General features: G+C 40.6%; 3 protein-coding genes and 1 long non-coding RNA gene across 11 annotated transcripts; 3 read left to right on the top strand and 1 right to left on the bottom strand.

Moving 5' to 3' along the window:
• The first annotated feature begins 29 nt into the window (after positions 1-29).
• LOC122167099 lies at positions 30-4,284 on the top strand. Its single transcript, XR_006170960.1, has 3 exons — positions 30-160; positions 2,960-3,221; positions 3,774-4,284. It is a non-coding gene; the product is annotated as an uncharacterized LOC122167099 (long non-coding RNA).
• Positions 2,424-26,232, bottom strand: LZIC (leucine zipper and CTNNBIP1 domain containing). Of its 7 annotated transcripts, XM_042831382.1 has the most exons (8): positions 26,080-26,232; positions 25,525-25,724; positions 11,542-11,685; positions 10,906-11,041; positions 9,841-9,939; positions 9,614-9,709; positions 7,815-7,896; positions 4,139-6,963 (listed from the first exon to the last, which is right to left on the bottom strand). In XM_042831382.1, exons 3-8 carry the CDS (start codon positions 11,640-11,642, stop codon positions 6,905-6,907), a joined length of 573 nt encoding a protein of 190 aa, XP_042687316.1. In that variant the 5' UTR covers positions 11,643-11,685; positions 25,525-25,724; positions 26,080-26,232; the 3' UTR covers positions 4,139-6,904. The 7 variants fall into 7 exon arrangements, with proteins under 7 accessions (XP_042687318.1, XP_042687316.1, XP_042687315.1 ...); XM_042831384.1 differs by lacking the exons at positions 25,525-25,724; positions 26,080-26,232 and adding an exon at positions 2,424-4,015 and having other exon boundaries at positions 6,901-6,963; positions 11,542-12,559; XM_042831381.1 differs by lacking the exon at positions 25,525-25,724.
• Positions 12,877-19,875, top strand: NMNAT1 (nicotinamide nucleotide adenylyltransferase 1). Of its 2 annotated transcripts, none has more exons than XM_042831376.1 (5): positions 12,877-13,010; positions 14,854-15,032; positions 15,511-15,694; positions 16,358-16,503; positions 17,080-19,875. In XM_042831376.1, exons 2-5 carry the CDS (start codon positions 14,909-14,911, stop codon positions 17,478-17,480), a joined length of 855 nt encoding a protein of 284 aa, XP_042687310.1. In that variant the 5' UTR covers positions 12,877-13,010; positions 14,854-14,908; the 3' UTR covers positions 17,481-19,875. The 2 variants fall into 2 exon arrangements, with proteins under 2 accessions (XP_042687310.1, XP_042687311.1); XM_042831377.1 differs by lacking the exon at positions 12,877-13,010 and adding an exon at positions 13,858-13,952.
• Positions 20,189-23,765, top strand: RBP7 (retinol binding protein 7). Its single transcript, XM_042831385.1, has 4 exons — positions 20,189-21,948; positions 22,608-22,786; positions 23,057-23,158; positions 23,527-23,765. Exons 1-4 carry the CDS (start codon positions 21,876-21,878, stop codon positions 23,575-23,577), a joined length of 405 nt encoding a protein of 134 aa, XP_042687319.1. The 5' UTR covers positions 20,189-21,875; the 3' UTR covers positions 23,578-23,765.
• Positions 26,233-26,553: the final 321 nt, after the last annotated feature.

Genomic DNA, 26,553 nt, shown 5'->3' with positions numbered 1-26,553 from the left:
ACCGGCTGCGGCCGGGCGCTTACCTGGGTGCAGCCGCTGCAGTGCCGGATGTCCCCGCGAGCTCCATCCTTCCCTCCAGCTGTCCCGGGCAGCGCGGCAGGGCTGAGGAGCACCGCTCCGGTTGTGCTGAATCAGACAAATCGCGTTCATGTTAGGCCAGGTGAGTGGCTGCTTTCCTAGAGTGCTCCACTAAGACTGTGAAGATACTGCAAAATTCAAACTCAAGCAAACACTGAACCTGCTATCTTCCAAGACCCTCCAGCTAGGACAAACACCCACCTGCTGCTTGTTCCAGCACTACCAGAGGCCCTATCTTAAGTCTTGGCAAAGTAACCCTTCCCTCACACAGATCAAAGCAGAATAACAGCACAGTGACCAGGGAGAAAATAGGAGTAACTGAAGACAAACCACGAGTGTGGCTCTGTTCTGTCACCCAGCTGCATTTCCATTCCCTGCTGAGCTGAACAGCAATGTTGCTTCCCTCTAAATCCTCCGCAAGCACACAAAGCCTTTTTATCTAAGTGTTATTTACTAAAAGGCATCTGTTTTATGCTTGGTATTTAACTTAATTGCATAAAAACAGTCACAGCAATGAAATAGGTGGCACTTCCTTTAGCAGCTTGCTACTTAATGACATCAAAGCTCGATGCCACTGAAATCCATACCCCACTGCCAGTTAATGAAGGTCTTAACATGAAAGCCTAGGCAAAGAGCAAACCCAAGCTGCTGACAGGAACAGAAATGGTGCAAATACGCTGGGATCTGAGATCACTAGCACATACCCGCAGCACAGCAGGCAGTAATGATAATTAATTATTTAAGAAAAGAACACAGGAGCACCAGCATAAGCTGAAAAAATATGCAGAAGCATCGCTCTGGGATCCTCCAGTTGGATTACCATTAATTAGCACAGTACACGAGTGTGAGGGAAATTTCCAAGAGCATCTTATGGCAGCGTACGATTAAGCCATCATCTGTATCTTTGCTATATTATCAATTTTCTTCCTGTTAGCATCATGAACAAAACACAATTTCACAACAAAGTACTGTCTGGCTTTCCTCTTCTAGTTTAATTTTAATTTAGCTGGCCGACTGTACAACAGCATAATGCAATTTTATAAGGCATCAGTGTAACATATTGCATTAATTTTTTGCAGACTCAGATGCTACATGGCTCCTTCTACCCTTTAAGAATTTTGCTTTCTTAAAACAACTGACTTTAGATCAGCTTCTGACTCACCTTCTTTTGCCACCAATAAGCTTACTGGAAGTTCTGCTTTCAAGCAAGGTCACATCTTGTCATTTCACAGTCACTTTTACTGTCAAAGGACACGATGGATGCTCCAGAAACCTCTGACCTCCTAGCTCTGAAAAAGATTTAGTATAACACTGTTCATGGAATCACAGAATTGTTCCATTTGGAAGTGACATTTAACAATCATCTAGTCTTACTTCCCTGCAACAGGGACATCTACAGCTAGATCAGGCTGCTCCGTCTGGTCCAGCCTGGCCTTCATGTTCCCTGGGAACACATGGATCTTCATAAAATAAACAGAAGATGCAGTGCACTGCATTGTCTTAACCAATGTCACCCCACTTGCTGGGAACAAAACAGCTGATCAGCAGGGCTACAAAGACTAGTTACCTGAAGGCTCAGTTTCCTCTGTATTGTACAACTGTTGGATATCACATCATGAAAACCTAACAGATTAATTGGACTCTTCTTTTCAATATCTTCTAATCACTTTCTCTATTTAATGAGGCTGATGTTAGTTCTAATAAGCCACAACTTCACAAAATCTTCTCCCTTGAATCTCTGCTTGAGTTAAAAAAAATACTTTCTACTCACTCTTTCTCTGATCTCCAATTCTCTTAATCAGCTCTGAAATTCATTTAGGATTCCTTCACAGTACAGCTGCTTCCAGCCTCCAAGTTCCTCTGCATTTGTTGGCATCTCTCTCTCATTAAGGGCCTGCAGCAGCATCTGTACACACAAACCTTGCTTTCATTATTCATCTGACTTAACCATGCAACAGTAATGAAAACTGCATTGCTCTCAAAGATGCGTACGGTATCAAACAAGGGAATTGTTTTCAATTTGAAATCTTTTCTTCTTTTGGTAATCTTTTATGCTTGAGACTTAGGCTGACAATTCCTGTCTGTCCAAATCATCCTGATGCAGAAACAGTTTGGCAGTTCCTGAAGCAGCTCCACCACTCACTCACGTTTTCTCACACACAGCTCTCTGTAGGGGCAGGAGGTCCACAGCAGTAAGTTGAAATTCCCATGGCATCCCAGGTAATTAAATACATAGTTCAGCTGCCTGAGTTGCCATGTTTAATGTTCAAGGAGGCACAATCGCAGATTTTAAAGGCATGAATAAAAAAGCCCCTTAATGTAAAAAAGAAAAAAACCAAATAAGCTAGAACTTACATCTTCTTGTTAATCCAGGTTTCATTTGTACAGTGCAAAACCTTCTCAGCTCTATGCTTTACTCCAGACCAGAACTACTTCCCCCTCATACTTGGTATTTACAAAGTTGCAAAGTACATTTTTATACCATAACATTACAGAGCTTAATTTCAGGCTCCCTCTTACAAGGATATTAACTGACTAAACAAAAGAGAAGATTTTTAATATTAACACTTTGTTGCACTGGATTTTGCAGGTGGCTCTGCCTGGGGGTTTTCAATACATCTGTGATTATCACTGACCCATTTTTGGAGGCATGCTGAAAACACGATCTTAAACATTACCAAGCAGCAAACTATTACGACAAGAAAGAAACACCCATGATCAGAACTTGATTTTAAAAGGAAATCTGTAAATACATCTATCATTAATGTCTATCCAACACATTAAAGTGTGTTAAACTACAGCAGACATTTCAGTGCATGATACAGCAATACCACATGTATATTTATATCCACTAACTTTCTGTCTTCATTTTGTCTTGTAGGACCTCATTTCAGAGAGATTTATTCTGAAACATGACTTATTCTGAACACGTACTGACAGACACTTCAGGCCTTCCTCCTCAGATGCTCCAACCACCAGCGGTCTCCCACGTGACTGAGGTGGGAAACTTGGATATTTAGAAGCTGTGGGTGAGAAAACCTGGCCAACATCCACTAATCCTCCCTCTGGTGTGAAAACACAACAGGACTTTGGACAGCAAGGCAAGGTGGCACGTGTTCCACAACTCCTGCAGCAAAACACGGGTAGGAGCACTTCTACTCTTCTCTCACACATAGCTAAGCAGAGCAAACTGACAAAAGAGTTTACTCTGTAATAGAAAGGACTTATCTGAACTTGGGAAGCATGATTGAAAAAACAACTGCAGTAGGGAAACTAAAAGAATGCCTGCAGGCTGACTTTCAGATGTTCACAATGTAAAAACCTCTATTTGTCCTTTTCCAGTATGGCCTGTATACAAAAAAAAATAAATGGATATATTTTTATTTGGTTCCCATTTCTGTTACTAAGGATACAGCCTTCAACACCTGGTAGGGTGTAATTAATACAAACTTCACATCATTAACAGGGAATTGTCTATCAGAATGAACTTAATTTTAACAGGAAAGGTAACCTGATGAACTAATAAGGGATTTCTTAAAGGAAAAACACAAGATCTCTTAAGACAAAGGTAACTTGTTATTACTTCTCCATTTAAGATCAAAGAAGGAAGGACTACAAGGACACAAAAACAGACCATTTGAAGCTTCACTTTGCTCTCTAACACTTTTTTCTTTTCTTTTTTTTTTTTTGTTAAGCTCAGTACAACCTCTAGGTTCACCCTGTAGAGAAAGAAGATGAAACAAGGGATGTCATACACAGCCCAAAAGAACTCTGAGCAACTTTGCTGAATGTGTTTAAAGCTACTGAACTTCACAATTTTTATTTCAGAAGTAAAATGATAAACAAAAAACAAAGCACTTTTAATCTTCAAAGTAATGTATGATCAATGACAGCTTCACAGCACTTGATTGTCAAGTATCATAATCTGTGTTTTACTCTGGAAGGAAAAGATGCATAGAGAATAAGTGATCTGCCCGGGTCTAATGCTGAAACAAGGATGGAACTCAAACATCACAAGCTTGTACATTAAACCACAAAAATCACACTTCCATCTAGAAGCTTTTCTTTTGTCACCAATTTTTATTTGAGCAAATGATTATTATAATAAATAGAACACTTTTTTTTTCCAGCCCCTGGAGAAACATCAGATACACTGATGGAGGTACATCTCAGAATTACTTGGCTGTATCTTCAGCATAGCACACCAATTACCTTTCTACACCTCTGACATTCATTTAACCACTTCAAGCAGGTTACCTTAAAGAACTATCTGCTAGGGCCAGCCAACATATAAATAGCCTCATATTGGCAACACCTTCCCGGTTAAATTACATTTATAGCCCAAATATCCCACAGGAAATAACCAGCCTCTGGGTTAGAGCTGTGCTTTCTGGAAGGGAAGTTTGACTGGGTAAACTGAATCTGTCAATAGTCTTTCCTCTGCCTCATCTTTGCCCACCTAAATCACAAGGGATCTTTTCAAGAGGAGAAGCAGCACAACATGAAGATGGTACTGAGTCAAAGATCAGTTTAATGGTAACTCTACAACTGCCTGCAGTATGGGAAGTTTGGAAAAAAAAAAAAAAAAAAAAAAAACTCAAGTGTTTGCAAATCAATTTCAAAAGTTTTGTCCAGAAACGTACACCTCCCTGAAACTGCAAGGAAAGATTTCCATTTAATTGCACAGTAAACTTATTGTGATCTAGGGGATTGCTGAGAGATTTCATTTACATGCTAATGCTGCAAGCAGTTTGGGAGAGGGAAAAGAGTTACTTAGCACCAGTAATGAGCAGAAAAAAAAAGAAGGCAGCTACAGTCCCTATGGACTGTTTTGTTTTTAATAACTTTAGACTGTCTAATAACACCTTTAATAAGCTGTTCTCAGCTATAAAGCTGCAGTCAGCCTTTGTCAGAGAAGATAATGCTGCCCCAGACAGGAAAACAATTCTGATATGATGCACAAAAGACCCCCATCTAAACAAAAGTTTCTTAAAAAACAGAAATGAGTAAACCATAAGTGCAGGAGGCAAATCATGCAGCCCACGCTGCGCATTCTTTCACTTCTGAAAGACTAGATTTCAAAATGTTATCTATTTCAGCAAAAGTATTCTAAAACTCCCATTTTGCTGGTTTACTTTACTCCAGGCCCTAACTTACAATTAGACAAACTTATTTACAATGTACTCATTCCCTGTAAATGCCATCTAAATTAAGACTGATCATATTAATTTTCTGTTTATAGTTCACGTTACCCACTTATTCTAAGTGACAGACATTAACATTGAAATTTAAGACTTCATTCATTCCACTTGGTTTAATGGCAGTTCTCACTGAGGCTCAGGGTCTTGCAGAAAAGCCTGTGATACTCACAGTAATTCCACTATATTAACTACAGGATTCCTCAGAACAGCAAGTCACCTTCATCCCTGTAGATCCCATCTACGTCCTTTTCTCTAGCTACTGGTAGGGTAGAATAAGAAGGAGAACAAGTATGAAGCTCAATTAAGAAACATCTTGTTGTTTTTCCTGATAAAATTAGATCAGTACCTGAATGTATGCCAAGGGTAAAGCAAACTTGAAATGCAAACTACAAAACCTAAAAAATCTGAGGCTTCCAGTGAGCTCAACTAATTCAGTACTAACAAGTATGGAATGACAATGTGAAGGTGCCAGTACAGTAAGAAAAAGATACAAAAGATATTTCATACTGATTTCACAAAGAAATACGAAACATAACTTCTCAAAAAGTCGAACAGATCTAAAGTTCCAAGCAGTATTCTCCACAATCAGAGCTAAACATGTGACCAGATTTTAAATCCTTCTGAAATGATTCAGGGTTTTAAGCTCCCTGTGGAGGCACTGACCTTCCCCTCTGCACACCAGCAGCACCTGATAATTAGACAGCTACACTTGCACCAATTATGTAATGAGACCTTTCTCCCCCTTTTTTTTTTTTAAACTTGTTTCTACTTGGTTGCTATTCTGTGCTACCTCAGAAATCCTGGGAAATAACGGTAGCACGCAGTTCTATACCCAGAGCTCAAGTAAGAGGTCAACAGAAAGGGCTTTCTCATTGCCATTTCCTAGCAATGCCCTGTCATTTCAATACACGAGGTTAAATTACTCCAGAAGTCTCCCCACAGGGCTTCCATTGTTTGTCAATCACGGCCGGGACACAATGGCACTCATTCATGTGCATAGCAAACAAGTAGAAGAGGGCCAACCATCAGCATACAGTCTCATTTTGGTTCTTCTGCAAACAATTTGTAGAAAGATGGCATTTCAAATAAACCACGTCAAATTTTCAAATATGCAAATTCCTAGTGTGTAATACTTAGTAGGGAGCCTGAATGAAATTTAAGAGTTTGAGAGCAATTACAATAATCACCCCCAAAACAACTTACTCTTTAGGATTGCTCCTGAAAAAGATTGCCTGTTACAACAATATGCAAAAAGAGTATGTTTTAATAGTTAGAGAAATACACTTTCAGAAAAGTTGAAAATAGCTGATTCTTTTCTAAGACAGTCATAAGAAGGTTTTGTTTTCAGAGTACCACTTAGTGTTTAACCTCAGAACTTATGTTACTGAGGGGTACACAGACACCAATGTTCCAAAGTGCACTTTAAGGCTGCTTACTTCATATCTTCTGCTTAAGAACCCGAGAGGCTTAAGGTTTGGTGATGGGCTGTTAGTTTTTTGCAACATCTTAAAAATAGAAAAAAAAAAAAAAAAAAAAAAAAAAAAATCAAACTATTACAATATGACCAAAGTCCAATTCTGCTGACAACAGGAGAGACTCGAGTCTCACAGGTCTCACACACCTCTTCATTGCTTTGCCTTCTCTACTTCAAAGTTTGCTAGAGCGAAGACTTTGTCTCCTGATCCTTTGAGAGGAAAAAAACATTTTTATTAGCATTAGTAGAAATTGTATTTTAGAGAATTTCCTTATAAACAAATAAAGCAAAACATCCAAGATCAAAAGAAATCAAACCTACATTTTGAAAACTAGAACACCTGAGCTCGTTTAAAGAAAAGAAAAAGGAGACATGCTGGATGTGACAGGTCTGAAGCTAGCTATGCAGAGAGCTTCTAATGAAGTACCCTTCTGAACAAAGGGATTCCCACCTTGCCTGCACTCTCAGAAAGAAGAGTTACTGAGAGTTAGGTCAGAAAACCAGTTCATTTGTACCCTGACCTATTCTGGCACATTCCTGCCAGTTATAGTTCTTTCATCACAGCTCTAACTGTACTAATAGAATGAACTGCCATGCTTATTTAATGTATAATGTAAGTGAACTTTTGGTCTTGTCAACATGATTAGAGTTATGACAATCACAGCAAGAAGAGTGCTTTAAACTATATTTTGACAGTGTGCCAGTAACTGCAGAATTCTCTGCATCAAGTAGAGAAAAAGGCTCTCCTGAAGAGTAATTAAAAGTATTGTTTAACTCTGAGAGTGATATTGTTTGCTTGAGAGAGAGCATTTAAGCCTTCAGCATTAGGGAAACATTCAGCATTCTATGGCCAGTTGTTACTTGGTTTATCTGCTGCATAGCTGTTCCCTCATTGACAATGTATCACAGTTTCATTGTTAATAAAACAGAAAAATGTACATCAAAATTACTGGCATCAATCTTTTGCTTGTATTTTCCTTTCCACAGAGAATCCATGGCATTTGTATCTGTTGCTGTCCAAAGAAGCAATGCAGTCAGGATTTATGAGAACGAAAACTCACCGAGGTCAGAGGAGACTTTCTCAAACTGGCTCAGGGCTGCACCTGCATTTGCTGACAAGAAGGTTTCATCCTCTTGTGTCAGCTAAATGAAAAAAAGGCCATAACTGTGAACTTGCTATCTTACCTGTGCATATTCCCACCATCTATAAATATGAAATACAACAGATTACAGGAGCTATCAACTTGCAGCTTCATCTAATAGTAAAAGCCAAAGTAAAAATGCAAGCTTCTGTCCCTACCACTGAATTTCTTCCTCAACACTGTCTGTCAGCCCCACAAGGGCAGCATACACATAGCACTAAGTCTCAGGAGCTCCAGCGATCATTTTGGATTAAATGGTCACCCTGCACCTCTGTACCACAACTATGCAAAGGTTGTTAATTACTTTTGTTGTGACGTGGTCCATACAGAAATGAGTTAAGATGTTAAAGTGCTTTGTATCACCCACCAGTGAGAGCAAAAACAGCTGCTGCCAGCTTTGACCACATTAACAGTCAGTGACCTAGAAAATGGTCTGTTCCTCACAGCGCTGTGAACCATCAGTGACATTTACACATGTAGATTCTGCTTTTATGTTTATGCTCTGATGTCTTGGTGACAGACGCCCATAAAATATTTATAATAATGAAGCAATAATCTACATCTGGAAGGTGCAGATATTCTATGTTAAAATTTGCTCATTTGAATAGCCTCAGATCAATATTCTGACTAAATTAAAGCAGAATTAAACATGTAAAGCTATTCATAGTGTTTATATCAGTTCCATACTTAAGAATAGAGGCCACAGTAGACCACCAGGTGAGAACTGGGGAAAAAGTATTAGTTTCCTACTTCAGCTATGTTTTGTAAGCAGGCATCTAACTACTACACATTTAGCACTACACTGCAGATAAACATATATCTGTCAATTATTTTTTTTTAAACCTTCAGAACAGAACTGTTACTATAGGCAGTCCTGCATGAAATAGACTACTGACCATTTTAAGAGATAAGGAGGCTGTCAAAGCATAACATAGAGGCTTGTGTGAGGTGGCCCAAGGAACTCATAACAGGAGGGTTACATATCTTCATATATATTAGGTAGCAGTTTTAGTTAGCCTTTCTAATTATTGCCAATTTTTTTTTTTCCTCTGACAGTCTAGCAATAAAAATATTCATAGTGAAAACATTTGCTAATGCACTCCCTTGATCTTTTCCATTACATTTCCTCACTAGGAAAATATAGCAGAGATATCAGCAACCCATTTTCTTCATATACCTTCAACAAGAAGAAACAACTTCTCTTCCTCCCTCTAGTGGTAAAAGAAAAACAAACCACAATCAAGAAACGAAAAACAACCTGGGATTGTTCTGCACACTGATGTACTTACTGGGGGAATACAAGGTTTACCACCTATTTCTCAAAGTTATTTATCTTACACCAAGAAATAGGTATTATAAATAATACAGAGTTAAGTTAGAGCTTAAAGCATGGCAGGAGTCTTAGCTCCTCCCAGGTTGATAGGAGGCAGTTAGCTAATAACAACTTGTATTGCTGCTTCCTGATGTATTGGCACCTTGCACCAGCTTCCGTGCGATCCACTCACGTGGCCTGACAATGACAATGACAGCTTCTTAAACTTGTCTCATATAAATGCATGATACTATTTGACATATGTTTAGTACAAGTGCTTCAGGGCGGTTACTGCCACACTTGATGATCATTAAGAAAGTTATAATTTCTTATTTTAGCCCTTTAAAATCAATCTGCAGTATATAAACCAGCTATTCACCAGCTAGCTATCAAACCAATACTTTACCTTCTCACCAAGCTTCCTGAGGGCAGTCAGGATTTCAACTTTCTGTTGTGTGTACAGGTCTCGTCCCAACTTCCCGACCATTAGGTCTCGGTCCATCTGCACAACAAGGGAAAAAGAAGTCAAAATACTTTAAGCTTCCCAGTAATTCCAATCTCTTCTTGCAAACATTACAAATTGAAGCATCTAGTTCAAATGAACAGTTTTTACAGTAAAACAGAAGCAGTCACCTCTGCCAACCTTGTCCTCAATTGCCTTGGTTGTTTCTTTGCAAACATTCTAATTACTTCTGGAGTTTTAAATGCTTGGCTGATGGCTGCCTGTATTGCCTGCAGGGAAAAGAAGAAACATGACCAGAACTAATAGCAATCATAATCTACAACTGCATGAGAAGATTAATGAAGGCTGGAAAGCATCATTAATATCCTCTGAATCCTTTGATAAGAGAGCTTTTCTTTGTTTGTATAACCATAGAACTGAGATGAAAAAAAACAAAACATTTGTGCAGGGTTTTAAAAAGTCCACTAATTGGTGCAATCATTCTGAGAAAAGGATACGAAACTTACAATTAGAATCTAGGTGTTAATTAAATTCCAACATCTTCCTGATATTAACATAACACACGTGGATGTGCTACTCTATCTGTAGCAGTTTTAATGCCCACACTGATGACTACAGCTCTTCCAAGGGTAAGCAGAATGTAATTGATGGTGCCAATCTCCTGCCATTCAAACTCCTCTGGGGAGTATCAGAGCTGTTATATTAAATCTCACCACATGTTTGGACAAACCACGATGTCTCTGGAAACAAAAACTTAACACATCTGGCTCAGAAGAAACGAATCATGCTTTCATTAAACACTTGAAAAGACAAAATGGATCAGAAGTTTGCAAGTCACAATAAAAAAGATCACAAAGGAACTTAAATTAGAGTCACTTTTACAGCCTTTGCATTTGGACTCTGAAACACAAACCAGTAACATGAGCACAGGGAAATGTTATCTTCACCCTTAGCAAATAGGCACGAACTCTCCACATACCCAAAGTCCTGGATTTTCCTTCACATCCTTTATATTATTAAATACACATATATTTATATATATATATAATGTTTTTCTAATATTCAGGCCTTGCTGTTTCCTATGTTTTTTCCTCTCCAATAATAGGTTTCCCACGTGCCTGTCTAGATATTACAGAAGACCATCTATATCTACTGTTTCACTGAGTCCAGACAGAATTCAGCCTCATTTTAGGTAACACACAGGGTAGACAGATCTGAATGAGAATCAGACTCACCAGTTGCATGCCGCTGAGCTCATCCACCAACGTCATATCTCCAGACATAATCTTCTTCAGTGAGTCATTGATCTCACTCAGCTGTTCTAGAGTTTCTTTCTTGGTTTCTTCATACTCATCTGCATCTAGCTCCTCTCTAAAGAGATTCCAATGAGTCATGTTAATTCATAGAATTAAATCTGAGTTGTAACATGGAGACAAGGACATGAGGATGCACCATGAAGTACGCTTCCTCATACATAAAAATTCACAACCAAAGCATCTGTAATCGTTAGACAAAGCAACAGGGACACAAAAGTAACTGCTATTAAAAAAGCATAAAAGTAAAAATATCCCACTGAAACACAACATTTCAAAGATAACATTAATGATCATTTTTGCCCCAGTGTCCTGGTTTCAGCTGGAACAGAGTTGATTTTCTTCATAGTTTGGTACGATGCTTTTCCACAAGGCAACAGAATGACCTCAATAAAAAGATTTGTTAAAGTCACCTTGACTACCTGACACCTTATCATAATTAGAAAAACAGAATCACTACAAAACACAAACCTAATGCTTATGAAAGGTGCAGTTCTCATCTGCCAACAATTTCAGAAAAAAATTCACCTTTAAGAGGAAAGCATCCACTATTATTACCTGCATTCCTCCAGATCTTGAAGCTGCTGCATTAGCCTGTCCAACTGCTCTTCCAAGTTTTGTTTCAGTTTACTGGTCTCTGTTGTTCCTCTTGAAGCCATTTTCAAGTTTCATATGAAAATTTTAAGTTGTCACATAACAATCCTAGAAAAAATAGTACTTTATGGCTGTGGATCAACAGCTTGAAATGGGTTTTAAAACGATTCCAGTATCAACATACAATACCTCAATGATGGAATATCTAGTAAAAGCACTTTGAGACACCAACAACAGAAATACAGAAATGTTAGGCTGTTGGTTTGTTTGGTTATTTTTTTGTAGAAAAAGTCATACTCCAGATAATAACTCAAATAACCATTGCACATGGAAACATTTGTGAAACCAATCACCAAATACTGATATTCTCATGTCCTTTAGACACAACAACAGGCTCTTACTAAATCTTTCAAGTTGAAGAAGACCCTTAAGATCATCATGTCCAACCACCAATCTGATACTACTCCATCCACCAGAAATGCATGCCCCTAAGCCTCCTGTCCATACATCTCCTGAAAATCTCTGTGGTGTGTGACTCTGCATTGCCCTGGGCAGCCGGCTCCAGCACCTAACCACCCTTATCCTTCCTGGTGTCACTAAAACTCCCCTGGTGCGACTGGAGGCCGTCACTTCACATCCCAGAAGTACTATTCAACCTCTTCATCTTGTCTTCAACTGCCCCTCGGGGAACGATTCAAGAAACAGCAACCCAGACTGAGCTTCCTGAAGCGCGCAAACACCTTAAATAAAAACGTCATCCGTAGAAAACTAGAGCGCTGCAGGGGAAATTCCTGCTTTCTCGGCTGTTCAATAGGCCGCAGCAGACGACCCAAACAGCACGCTCGGCAACGCCTCGCTTCCAGCCCGGCCGAGCAGCACGTCCTTCGCTTAGCAGCTGCTGCTCGCGCAAACCGCACGAGGAAACACGATCCTTCCGCCGTTACGGCACGGCCGAGATAACGGAAGGGCTGGGGGAGGAGACACGAACGGACGGAACAGAAGCGCATCCCGCCTCTCGCCGCCTGAGGCCCGTCTGCAGCTCGCCTCTCCCTCAACGCTCCGCCGGTGCCGGAGATAGGGAAGCGCCGGCCCAGCACGCGGCCTTCAAGCTCGGCTCGGCTCGGCTCGGCTCGGCTCGGCCCGGCCCACCGTGCACCGCCGGTCCCGCAGCCTCACCTGGGGCAGGCCTGCGCTACCGGGACCGCGGGGAAAGGCGCCGCGGCGGAGCGGAGCGGCTTCCGGCGCGCCCGGCCAATCGGAGTGCGGCGCGGCGCGGCCCGAGGGCGCGGGGCTGACGGGGTGAGGCCGGGCCGGGAGGAGCTGCGCCGGTGCCGCGCTTTGGCAGCCTTCGCTGTCGTGGGAGGAGACTGCGGGGACGGAGACGCAGCCGGCGTGCCTAGTAAAAAGTTAACGCAAACGGAGACCGATATTCTGTAAGTATGTAAACGTGCTTAATAAACGAACGTTTGCCTCTAAAATACAAAAATAGGCCAAGGTGCGATCACCGCTGCCTGCTCATCCTTGGATGGTAACGGGTTTCAGAGCTGGGCCGAGATCTGCCGTGGGCATGGCCTGGATTGCAGTGCGGTGCAGCTAAGTACCGTGAGGGCTGTGAGCAGCACAGCTATTAGCGGTGGCATCCCGTATGAGCACGGTGGGCCTATAAACACGTACGGACAGGATCGTGTGCATCACAGAACATCTCTTCCTCCTTATGAAGAAGGAAACAGTCTAGGCTGTCCTATGCTTACTTGAAAATGGACTGACAGCAGCTGTGCTTCGTTTCTTCTTGAGTCTCTACAGAGAGGCACCAACATTGAGTACTTGGCATGAGGGAATATCGCTAGCAGTCTCACACCCAGCTGTTCATTTTGCCATAGCGCATGCACACAGTGCTCTTCCCAAAGTCAGAGCTGCACCAAGGTCACTTCGTGCAGAGCAGATCCCAGCTGTGAAGGTGCTGTGCAGGTTCTGAGGATGACAAAGCAGCAGTGGGAGTCACAACAATACCTCTGTCCTCGGCTCTGTTCTCCACAACAACCACATGGCTGTTTTCTGTACAGTTTTCAAAAGAGCGTGCCAGTGCAGATGAGGAAATAGCATGTGCAAGTGGTTACACTGCTATCATCAGTGCAGACACACAAGGTGACTGTGTGTAAATTAATAGCTACTGCTTCTAAGGAGACATTAGAACACCAGAAAAGTCACGATACATTTCCATCCTGAAATCTTCCATTATTTTTGCCCTTACTCTCTTCTTTTTTTTTTTTTTTTTTTAAACAGTTTTTCCAGTTTGCAAGAGTCACTTTCTTTACAAAGGGAGACCTTTCTGCATTACAAAGACAAGTTCAGCTCCTTCCTTGCCTGTTCCCATGGTAATTCTTGTAGTTGATGCTAGACTCTATTCCTACTTACATTGAGCCCTACAAACGCTGAGCTACTCAGGAGCAATAAGGAATATTTTAAAAGTTTGTGAAACTCCTGAAAGCATAGAGAAGTCCTAAAACTGGCAAAATGTACCTCATAACATGCCTTGCAAGAATTCCTTCTATTCAAGGGCTTTTTGAAGTCAGGAGACAGAAGCTGTTTGAAGATTTAGCTGTGATGAGATCTCAACACTGTGGGGGCAGTGAGCATTTCAGCCTCTTTGTAAAGCAGGCTGAATGTGAGGCTGACCTTGGGATTTTTCCAGGCATTGATATTACTATAGAAATAAGAGCAAGCTATTCAACGCTCAACACAGACGCCTCAAACATCTCACAAACAGCAACAGTAGGAGGACAGCACATAATATATTCCAGTTTTCATTTGCTTGCCCTGCAGTTGGGGCATGTAATGATGTAATTAATGATTTAATTATTTGTTCGTTGTGTTGCTATTTTATGTGAGCTGTCCATTGTCACTGAGCTTCCTGAAAACGCCTCCTCCTCTTGCATGTAGGAGGGACACACAACTGCTAAGATAACATACAAGGCAAATCCAGCATCACACATCTATAACTTTTGTTTTCCTCCTAGCATGCTCATTTCTGTCAATATCCCTTACTTCTGAACTGCCACAGAAAAATTATTTCTGCAATGTGAAGTCACTGTTGTCACATCATTCTACTCAGGGATTGGCAGAAAGAAAGGTGAACCTAACCTGTTAAAAGATGGATAACGTGGTATCACATGAGCCATCACAGGCCAGATACTAACAGAAGGAAAACAGTCTTCAGTTTGATCTTTAAATCATCTTCCCGTGAGTAGAAATAACTACTTTGTAATCTCCTCGCAGTAACAGGCTGGTAACTAGAACCAACCTTCTGCACTTGGCTCTGTGGCCACGAGGAATGGCAATGGAAGATCCCGACAGGAAGACAGAAGTAGTGCTGCTGGCCTGTGGGTCCTTCAATCCCATTACCAACATGCATCTGAGGCTATTTGAGCTGGCTAAAGACTATCTCCATGAGACAGGTAGGATGGTAATTTATGTCATTTAAAACAGCTCTCTTTTGAGATACTTACACAGCTATTTTTGGAAAACTAATTAAGTATTGAAGCTACTGAGTGTACGTCATTCCTACTAAATGCTGTAGGCTAAATACATGAATGAACATTCTCATGTGTTTGCTGCCTTTTACTAGTTGGAATGAGCTAGGGCACAGGTTCTTTGATTTTTCTTTCTGAAATCAGAAAGGCACAAGTAGATGTCATTAAATATATATTTCCAACATTTCTTACTAAATATTTAATTGTGCCACCTCATACAGTGGCAGAAATATACAGTACTTTTCCACTGGGCTGCTTATAGGATCTGTTACTGGTGTTCTGAGGGACTACAGTGAATAATGGGTGTGTAATGCTTTACATACAATACTCTGGAAATAACATCTGCTCAAGCACTTTCTGTGTTCTTGTGTGATAGGATGATGTGTTTTTTTTTCCCCAACAGGAAAATACAAAGTAATCAAAGGAATAATTTCACCAGTAGGTGATGCATATAAGAAGAAGGGTCTGATCAGTGCTGATCACCGAGTAACTATGGCAAAATTAGCCACCAGTAACTCAGATTGGGTGGAAGTTGATGACTGGGAAAGCAGCCAGAGTGAGTGGTTGGAAACAGTGAAAGTTTTAAGGTACTTTTCTGCAAATCCTAACAATCTTAAGAACCAACAGAAGGACAAGGAATGCTGTTAGCTCTAGATGTTAGAATGATAGCAGGCTAACCCCAAACCACACTGAATAGACTCACTGAAGTAGAAAGTACTACTTATATAAGTATTGTAAACAAAGGATTGCACCATTAGTCCAATAGATACACAAAAGGAGCCCATGAACAATTTGTATGTTTATATGTATTTTCTTAGGATCTATTCAGTTTTTGTGCTGAAAATATATTCCTGAGGAAAGAAAGGAGACTAGAATAGGGTGTACATAAACTATGCAAGTTTCTCTCACTTGAGTTTGTGTTACACTGCCCATTTGTGTATGTAAAAGCTGTCACTAGGATCATTTACAGTAGTATTTTCTTACATTTTACTCTTTTAGTCATTGTTCACTGAGGTTCTTCTTAAAATGAACTTCAGTTTAAATAAAGCCTGCACTCATTGCTCTGACATCTTTACACTTGCACCATCTTACAAGCCAGCTCTCACAGCTCCCTCTTCCAGCAGCTCCCTTCTTGGATGGGTTTTCTGTGCAGGTGCTACAAGAGGAAGTGGTGAAAGGTCATTTAGTAGGCTCTGTTTAGAATACTCTTCCCTGTATTCTTCTGTATCTGAAATACCTCCATTTTGCAGGCACCATCATGAAAAGCTTTCATCCCCTGATGCTACCATTAGTCTGCAGAATGCTTTACCTTTAACAAAGCCGGGACGGAAGAGGAAACAAGAACCAAATAGGCACGACCCCATTAAGAAGAAAAATCAGAGTTCAGATGGAAAAAGTTAAGTCTGTTTGCAAATTAAATGCTTAACAGTAGTTGCTATTTCAAGGGAGCCGTGCAGATGAGTAACTTCTTTCCATGCTAGTTCTAGTTGTTGATTTCACTGAAGGTTATTCACCAAGATCCCATAGCATGCAGCAGTAGGCTTTGTAACAAGACTGTAAGAGTAAAATATATCAAACAAAAAAATATTCAAGTTAATAGAAATTCAGCTGGAAAAAGCCAGAGCTATCCATTTCTTCTATACAACTTTGCTATACTCCAACTACAGCTAGAATTTTGGAACATAAACTATAAATGTTTCAAGAAAGAAAGGAAACCTCAAAATTCAGGATGCATCTGGGTACAGGGTCATTTTATGGGCTTCTGTAACCTTTTTCTTTTCTGCTCAGAAAAATTATATATTAAAAGGTACTAACTGTAAGATGTATGCTCTGAATCTTTTTTATTTCATTCCATTGTCTCATCTTAACCAAGACAACAGAGGTAACCCAGATATTAAATGTCCCCATCACATTAGCTAACATCTGGCTACCTAAAGCACACCCTGTTTCTTACTTATTTCTCTGCCTTAAGATGTCCCACAGGTTAAACTGCTTTGTGGAAGTGACGTGCTGGAATCCTTTGGGATCCCCAATCTGTGGAAGTTGGAAGACATCACTGAAATTATACAAAATTATGGTCTTGTATGCATCAGTAGGGCTGGAAACAGCATTCAGAAATTCATCTATGAATCTGATATTTTGTGGAAATACAAGAACAACATTCATCTCGTGGAAGAATGGATCACAAATGACATTTCCTCCACCAAAATCAGGAGAGCGCTGCGGAGAGGACAGAGCATTCGTTACCTGGTGCCTGATGTGGTGCGGGCATACATAGAGAAAAACGATCTGTACAGCCTAGAGAGCGAAGACAGGAATGCTGGGGTTACCTTGGCTCCTTTACAGAAAAATGCAAGTGATTCTAAGAACTAGCAGGCACTTCACAGATAATTTGCTTTCTGGTGTGAAAAGATAAAAAAAGATAATAGTCCAGTACATGAAGATGGTTTTTTTTTTTTTTGTCAGTAGCAAGCAAATTCTACAGCTTCAGTGATGTGCAGCTGCTGACAAGGTTTGGTTTGTTTAACATGGGGGCCTATATATTCTTCATTTTATAAAATCCTGTAATAAGATTTCCACATCTAGACAGACTGTCACAGTTCAGTGAACTAAATACAAGAATTTACCATAGTGTACGAGAATTACAAATATGAACAAAGCAAGTGAAAGTGTTCTGATTTAGTTTAGACTACTGTGACTGCTATTTATGAAATAGGAACACAAATAACTCAGCGTTATAAGTAGCAAAGTCATCTTACTTGAAACTCACCACTTCTGAGGGTAAATCTGCAATAACTAATTTTTTAAAAACTGCTAACACATGATGCAACTTGAATTATTTGGCTGCATCCTGTAGAAGGAAGAAGCTACTGCTGGGTGCTAGCTATACCATGCTATCAGTTGCTTGCCTTTCAAATATGAAGCCTGTTTGTTTGCTGTCATGCAATCTGCAGCCCAAATACCTCATGCTTTAGTTTTTCATTCACAGTTCCAGAGCTCTAGATTAAGTTCAGCAGTATTTCTCAAATGAGGATAGACCTACTTCAAAAACTGGTTTATAGCCATTGATTTAATGGCTATAAGTTAATAACAGCATCACTGCAGATTCTCATACCATTCTCCTTTTATTTCCAGTAACAACTGAGCCTTAACTTTTAAGCCAAACAGAGACAATTGTTTGCTGCTACTGGAATTGAGAAGAAATAGTGGGATGCTAGGAACATATATAAGCAAAATGGTTTTCTTTGCTGGAAACCTGATTTAGAATCTAACAAAATATTGTCTCTATTATATCATTATAAACTAGAGAGGCACTATGAATGCCATGGCAATTGAATTGTACCTCCCTTTCTTTGCTGCCATCCCATTTTTTTTTTTTTTTAAGATTACGTGCTTTACTAGAAGTGTCAAGGTTTCCAAGATGCTAACAGGTCAACAGCTTTCGCACAGTACCTCTGCACAGCAAATCTATTCACATTTTTCAGATTCACAAAGCCAATAGAATGAGAGATTCTGAGGTCCTGTGCGCAGGGCTCCTGTAGGAGTCAACACTTCAGTGGGAAGAGCTGTAGTTTGCAGTGGGGCTAGGATCAGGGATGCACACCTGGAGCCTCACAAAATATTTTGCAATTACCACAGAGCAGAACCCCTGTTCTAGATTCAGCCTGCATAAGTGGCCATTACAGAGAACATACGAGATCAAAACCGAATCAGAACTAAGCAGGTCATCTGTAACTGTATGGTGACATGAAGTAGCTCCAAGGATTGCCCCCGCCCCCCCCCCCCGGGTGATTCCTGCATTAAATGTGCTCATTCCACTGGAGCTTAGGCAAGCTTACGCTGTCTTGATAAGGAGGCTGGGTTCATGCATAATCAGTGGTACTAATGGTACTGAAGGACACATTAAGCACCTCTGTCATGCTTCAGCAATCAAAATGCCACTGAAGATTGAATTTGAACTATATTAGTGATGGTGCATGGGAAAGAACAAGATCTGTATTTCTTTTCTGTCTGCTGTCTCTGTGGCAGATAAGAGCAAAGAACAAGATCTAAATTAATTACTCAACTCGATTAGTGTGTTTCTGAATAAACAGAGCAGATCTATTGAGTGGGAAAGCAACCTATTTCTGTGGTCACTTTTCAGCATGAAAATGTGCTTTAGGTTTACTCTTCTAAGTAACGACACTGGTGTGTATGGGTTTGCTTTGTGCAACTCTAGAGAAACTGCATATTTGAAAGTAATAATAATAATTTAATGCTTCATGAAGCACTGATTATCAGACACTATTTCACCGCATTTTCATGTAGTTACACATGATGGGTTTTTCAACAGAGTAAATTGCATGTAATGTACTAGTTTTAGTCATTAACCAACTCTGATGTCTGTTGACTGCACGACTTTTAAGAGGGAAGCACATTATCAGTAGAGTTTTTTCCATACAAACCAGAATATTGTTCAAAACTGCAATGAATATAGATCTTCTGTTTTACCAGTGAGATCCAGAAGCCTCCATTACAACACTGGGAGTAAGCACACACACAATTTAGTGTTCTAATCTGTTCTGAATAGCAGCATCATAATTAGTGAAGCATCATTTTGCAAAATGATAAAGAAGTAAAACTTCCATGAGTGGGCTTTATCTACAGAGAATTTATATTCTTCAAAATGTAAAGTTTGTGAATAATGCAGTTCATTGAACTTCTATAAAGAAGCTACAACGTATTCATAGATGCTCTGTAAAATAAATTGCCTTCTTTTCTTGTTTTAGTTTTTTTTTACATTATTGCATTTGATTCTGCACTAGTAAGAGAACAGAGGGCTCTTATATCACACGTGTAATTCAGATTGAATTATTTTACAAACGCTACAACAGCAATAGGAGCACTTTATCTGCTTCTGAGTTGTGTTCGATGCTCAGTGCTGCACAGCAATTAAGATAAAAATGAAAAAATAAGAATCTTGACAAGAAAAACAGTAGAATTTGTAAGGGAAGGATAACTGAACCATCACAGGACAGCAGGTAGCTCTTAACAAAATTTCCACAGCCGGTTCCTTGGATTAGACTTGAAATGTAATGTTTCTTTCTGTAAATCCTGGCAATCTGCAGAATCTTCGTATTGAACTGCAACTTTAATCCAGATTTCTACATAGGCTTTATCCTAGTACTGATTTCTCTTTTCTTGGAAGAGACAGGAGCACACAACAGAGCTCTTCAAGTATCACAACTTCGTAGTAACAAGTTGTGGGTGAAATGTTACTGAGTCCAGGAAGAGCATTCATTTGTATTCCTCTGTGCCAGTCCTAGTTAAGTATATGTTGGAGAACAATATCCATCCGCAAACAGGAAAGAAGCTTTGACGTCTTCATTTCCTACCCACATGATTCTGTGAGTCATACAGGTCAAACTTTGCTCCAAAAATGTAGCTAAAGTTCAGTGAAACAATCTTCTCTGCAAAGTATTATCCTTTTACTCAGACTACCCTGAATAGATCAAAGTAGCAGCTGTGAGTTCTCTCATTCAAACTCAAAGCAGCAAGTTCTCTTCTCATGGAAGACAATCATTCAGTTTAGAAGGGACCTTAAAGGCAATCTACTTCCAACCCCCTTGCCATGGGCAAGGACACCTCCAACTACTTCAGGCTGCTCAGAGTCACATCCAACCCAGCCTTGAGTATTTCTGGGGACAGGGCCTCCACAGCTTCTCTGGGCAGCACCTTGCAGTGCTTCAACACCCCACAGTGAAGAAAATTCACTACATCTTTCTCATATTTAACCAAAATGTACCTTCCAGCCTAAAACCATTACCCTTTGTCCTATAACTACATGCCCTTGTAAAAAGTCTCTCACAAGCTCTCTTGTAGGCTCCTCTTTCAGTTCTGGAAGAATGCTTTATCACCTCCTCAGATCCTTTCCTTCAGGTTAAAGAAATGCAACTCTCCTCTAGAAAGCTCACAGACACAGCTGTAGAACTGTGAACAGACCTCAGGCCTCTAGATCTGTCATTGCAGCCTCAGTTGTTACATAAGCTTACTGTCTGGTAAAGTACCAGAGAAAACAGAATTTTGCTTTCATTCTGCACGTTGCTCATGAGTCTGGGTCTTGGTCCAGCCAGAACATAAGTAACATAAGTAAAGAAGTCAGAACATCAACAGATAACTGTGGCACAGCAGAGTTGTGTTGAGGATCACATCAGAGAATAATGTGCAAATAAGATTTGCCTTTCACTTTCCTGTTATAGCTGCTAGACAACAACGCTGCCCACTATTCACTGCAGACACAAACCAATGAGGTATACTGCTCACTTCTATTACACCGAAGTACAGCTTTAAGACTTACTGATACAGCCCCATGGGTAGATCTCCTTTTCAAAAAAGTATTTAGATTTCAAATCATAAACCCTCAGACTGAATGTGGACACAGGAAGTCTTAGGAATGACAAACTGTGTCCATGATACCTTTTAAAAGATACAAGATAGACAGAAGCTGTTTAAATCAGTTTCTGGTTTATGCTGTGACTCTTGAGTTAATAACATTTGCTCCATACAAAGATTTCGGAAACTGTGAACTTTTCCCTCCAACCCAGGCAATGCTCATCTACAGATATTGCCTTTCCTATTGGCTCAGCAGCAGTACCCCTCCCCTCCCCCATCAATGCTCTCAGACACAATCCCACCCACGGTCTCTCATATAAGGCCTGGTTGGAAATCTGTTTCTTTACTTCTGCTTTTGGACAGGGGTTGACTGTAACTCCTTCTCACAATCTAGCAATGCCTGTGGATTTCAGTGGAACTTGGAACCTTGTCAGTAATGACAACTTTGAAGGCTACATGACAGCTTTAGGTAGGTGAAAAGACCTAATCCTATCTTCTCTCTTCCCTTGTGAGGGGCCTCCTGCATTTTAATTGATTTGATTAATTGTTTGAATTCTTCTAAAACCTAGATATTGATGATTCCCACTCCTCCCCAAAACATAGCAGAGGATATTTACTAGCTGGTTATTGGCACAGCATTAGCTATCAGTTCAGCCTGTCACCCAGCTGTCCTTGCAGCCTTCAGGAATGTAACAAGTACCAGACTGAGACAAGTAGAACTTTTGTACACCTTTCAGAGACAGGGAAGAGCTCTCTGTCTACTGAACTTCTTTTGCTTTTCAGGACAGACTTACAGAAACTGCCTCAAAAAACTATACCACATGATTCCTTTCCTCTCTAAGGATAATGAAAGACCATTAACTATTTTTCCTTGTAGCTAATAAGTAGGGAGTTCTTGGAGTCTGGGTGTATGTAAAAAGACCAAATGTTCAAGAACATGCCTTAAATGTGGAACATAGCACTACTGGGGGAGTAGAAAATAAAAACAAGAACAACAAAACCAAATTTGCATAGCAGTAAGTCAAACCATCTCTAAGAAATGCTTCTGGAAGCAGTACAGGTAAATCCCAGCTGTCGGAACACTCAGTGAGCAGTACAACTCTCACTGGCTTTTTTCTTCTGTCAAAGGCATTGACTTTGCAACACGCAAGATAGCAAAAATGCTGAAGCCTCAGAAAGTGATCAAACAGGATGGCGATTCGTTTTCCATCCATACTACAAGCACATTCAGAGACTACATGCTCCAATTCAAAACTGGTGAAGAGTTTGAGGAAGACAATAAAGGCCTGGATAACAGAAAATGCAAGGTAAGACTGAATAATTCAAAAATCAATGTGTTCTTACAGAAGGAAGATGCTGTAGTTAGCCTTGCTATCTAGATTGAAATTGTTTTAATAATACTATTTTTAATATAGATAGTATGGTATAGATGCAAGAGCCTCAGCTAGTGATCAAAAGTTCCACATTCCCTCAGCAACAGTATTTAATTTAGGTACGTTTTATCAAGGAAGAAAGGATACTGTCTACTAGACATTTCAGAACTGAGGTAACATAAACACTTGGTTTCTTTTTAACAGAGCCTGGTTACCTGGGACCATGACAAACTTGTCTGTGTCCAGGCTGGGGAGAAGAAGAACAGGGGCTGGACTCACTGGCTCGAAGGAGATGACCTCCATTTGGTATTTGATTTACTTCTGAACTGTCTCTAGGTGACAAAAAATGCAACCTGTATTGTAGTCATAATGTGCAAGTTGTCTTCTACCTCAATAATACACAGAATAGTACATAAGGAACACATTTTGCTTTCAGCTAGTTTAGCTGAATCACAGAATTGTAGGGGTTAAAAGGGACCTCTAGAGATCATCAAGTTCAACCCACAATATAGTTTTACCATTTCATTCTTATTCATCTTGCACAGTCAAATGCAGAACGTTAAGCATAACTTAGCACAGCAGCTCAGTGATGGTCAGTGGGCATAGCAAAATATGTCTTCTCCTTTGGAGTTCCTTTGGTTACTATATATGGGTATTTTTTGTTTGTTTTGTAGGAGCTTCGTTGTGAGAATCAAATATGTAAGCAAGTATTCAAGAGAGCTTAAATATCAGCATTGGTTCCAACATGGAAAGACAGCAAGAGGTCATGCATTCTGGTGTCCAGTGATAACTGAAAATACAACACCTGATTTCTTTCTAAATAAACAACCTGTTTCTGTCTCAGGAAATACTACTGGTTGTTAGCAGTGTCAAAGATCTGATTTTTGCTAATAAACACTACAAAACATCTTAAGTACCTGTCTTCTGAATGTGTTTTGGAGAGGGGAAAAATCCCCAGTTGTGAGCGATACGGTGCTTTGTGGTTAACTAGTCACCTGGATCAAAACAAGAACCATTCCCCCTTCTAAAAGGGCATGGCAAGATCAAACAAAACAGGAAGTACAGTTTAAACTTGTGTAACTCTAGGAACGGTAAAAAGTTAAGATTCCAACCAAGGATGGAACTTTACTATTTAAAATGCTTCTCTCCTTTAAGATACACACTGGTACTTTGGGGGCAGTTAACTGCTCCCACTAACTCTCAAAGGAGTAATGTGAAGTCTTGCTTTGTTTTCATAACAATGAAGTTCAGTTTACCAAAGGAAGTCAGTCAGTGACCACATCCCCCGATAACAAAGATAGGTCTGAGCAATCACGTAAGTTTCAGTCCATGAAATAATTTGATGCTATCAGCACATATAGAAAGTAAAAAATATTGCTGCTCCTGGTGAGGCTTATTCGCATGTATTTGTTCCATTTGCTAGCATACTTTACTATGCAACAATTCACCAGGTCAGAAACAAGAAAGAAGAATAAGCTCATGTAAATAAGTGGCCAGATCAACTTGTTACACATGTGAAATTAGCTGCTACATCTCCTGGGTAACACTAACAGCACACAGGTCCTATTGCTGAAGTTTAATCTAAATTACTGAGCTTCAGATAGATTTAATTAGGATTCTGTTTTTCACTCAACTTATCCTCAAAGCTTTTAGAGATAAGTAGTACAACTCATTATTCAGGTATCTCTTCCTCACTCTCAGCTCTGTTGAAGCTGGGAGAATTTTTAATTAGATAAATATCCCAGATAACTACCAGAGGACTCGAAATGTGGCTTCCAAAACAAGAAGGAAAGTCCCGGTACACCTTAGGAGTCAGGACAGGGACATTTGGAGGACTGGGAGTAAAACATGGAATATATTTCCTGAATTCCAACGGAGTATTCACTTTGGAACTGAGAGCTGCTTTTATTTGCTCAGAAACGAGATTTATAATACCATAGAACTTAATACAAATGACACTTTCATACAGCAAACGTGCTCTGTCACCTCTACCACTAACATACTGCAGCAGTCACAGACTTTGCTACTCCATTAGATGACACCACTGCAACAGAATGCATTTTCATTTAAACTGTAGTGATACCCTACAGCAGCACTTCCAGTGTTAAATATTGCAAATACGTTCAAGTCGCACAGTTTAAAATCACGTATTCCAATCATCTGTGCATGAGAAATACCACAGAGGTGGTGACAGCATTAAGAAGTCTGTTAGTACGAAGAGAGACAATTAGAAATGAGAGAAACGTAATCTTAGAAGCTCATGTGACTATAAATATCAAACTTTGGTAGTAAGGCTACTATAGAGAAGGTTTTGCTATTAAAAACGTAGAAGAGTTGCTATCAACTACATTCCTTTTTTACATTGCTACCTTCCTACTTCAAATGGATGATTTGAAAGCAGACAATGCTACGCCCAGCTCACTGGAGGATGATTTGTAGTTGCTGAGGAAGAGACAAGCAGCCAGGGACATAACTGCTCACAATAAATTAACTAAATTCACATGCTTTAAAAAAATACAAATCAACCATCTTGAAATGCCAAGTGAAAGAAATGAGAGAACAATTCTATGTCTTGTAACTGAGGAAGAAAAGAGACAGTAAGGTAACTTTCACCAAGAAACTAAACCAGGATCCCCACAGCTCCAGAACTAAAGGACAGGAACAGAACTCACCAGGGAAGCACCGGGTTTTATTCCAAAGTGTTTCAGCTCCATTACCTCACCACAGCTTTGATGGCGAAACCCTTCCAGCAACCATCTGTTGCATTTTGCAGGCAGTGCCAGTGCTGAGAACGTGACTTTAAGATGCACAGAGCACACATCTGCACAGAGCAGATGGGTGAAGGGCTCTGCACTCCTTCTGGACCTTACAGCTACAACAGACAATACAAATTCAAAAGAACAGTTCAGATTCACGCTCCATTGAACGTTTCTTTTAAGTACATGTGGAAGAAAAGTTGCACATGGTATATGGAGGTGTAAGGAGCACAAGCACAAACACCATTAAGGTTGCTGAGCTTTACACCTAAACATTAACTTCCAAGACACACAATTGGGGGTAGTTCCCTAACGATCCCCCACCTGTATTCCACGGTAGGAGCTATCTTTAGGCAAAGAAAAAGGAAGAGAAAGAAAAGAATATTTTACACAGAAGTATCACTTCAGGGCATAACGAAAGGACGCGATACAGAAAAGCTTATGTTGTTCCACGGGAAGAAAACAAAATACCTCAGGTTCAAAGGAGCCGGGCAAAAGTACGGCAGCAGGCTCCATCCTTTCTTGGTAACGATGAGGTAAAGCTCACGGTGTCTTTGAAGAGAAGCGGGCGCCTCGACAGCTGGCACACCAGTATTCCCACCTCCAGGCAGCCAGCGAACGATCCTCACACGGCTTCCCGCCCTTCCCGCCCTTCCGGCCACCCCCGTTGCCATGGCGCCCCCAGGCCCCGCCCCTCCGCCTCGCCACGACGAGCCGCTGCGAGCCCCGCCCCTCCAGCTCGCCTCCCGCCGCCTCCCGCCCTTCCCCATTGGCCGCCGCCGCGCGCGGCCCGGCATGCCCGGTTCCCTCGGAGGCCTCATGTGACCCACCCCCAAGATGGCCGCCGCTGCCGCCCTCTTGTTTTGATGAATAATCTCTGCGCGGGGCAACGGCCGCGGCGCGGGCGGGAGCTGAGGCCGAGGGGCGCGGGCGGGCGCACGGCGC

This window comes from Centrocercus urophasianus, unplaced genomic scaffold (assembly GCF_019232065.1).
Source record: "Centrocercus urophasianus isolate 14NV4802_14NV808 unplaced genomic scaffold, USGS_Curo_1.0 seq_36, whole genome shotgun sequence".
In the NCBI taxonomy this organism is placed as follows: domain Eukaryota; kingdom Metazoa; phylum Chordata; class Aves; order Galliformes; family Phasianidae; genus Centrocercus; species Centrocercus urophasianus.
This window is presented reverse-complemented; position numbering and strand designations above follow the sequence as displayed.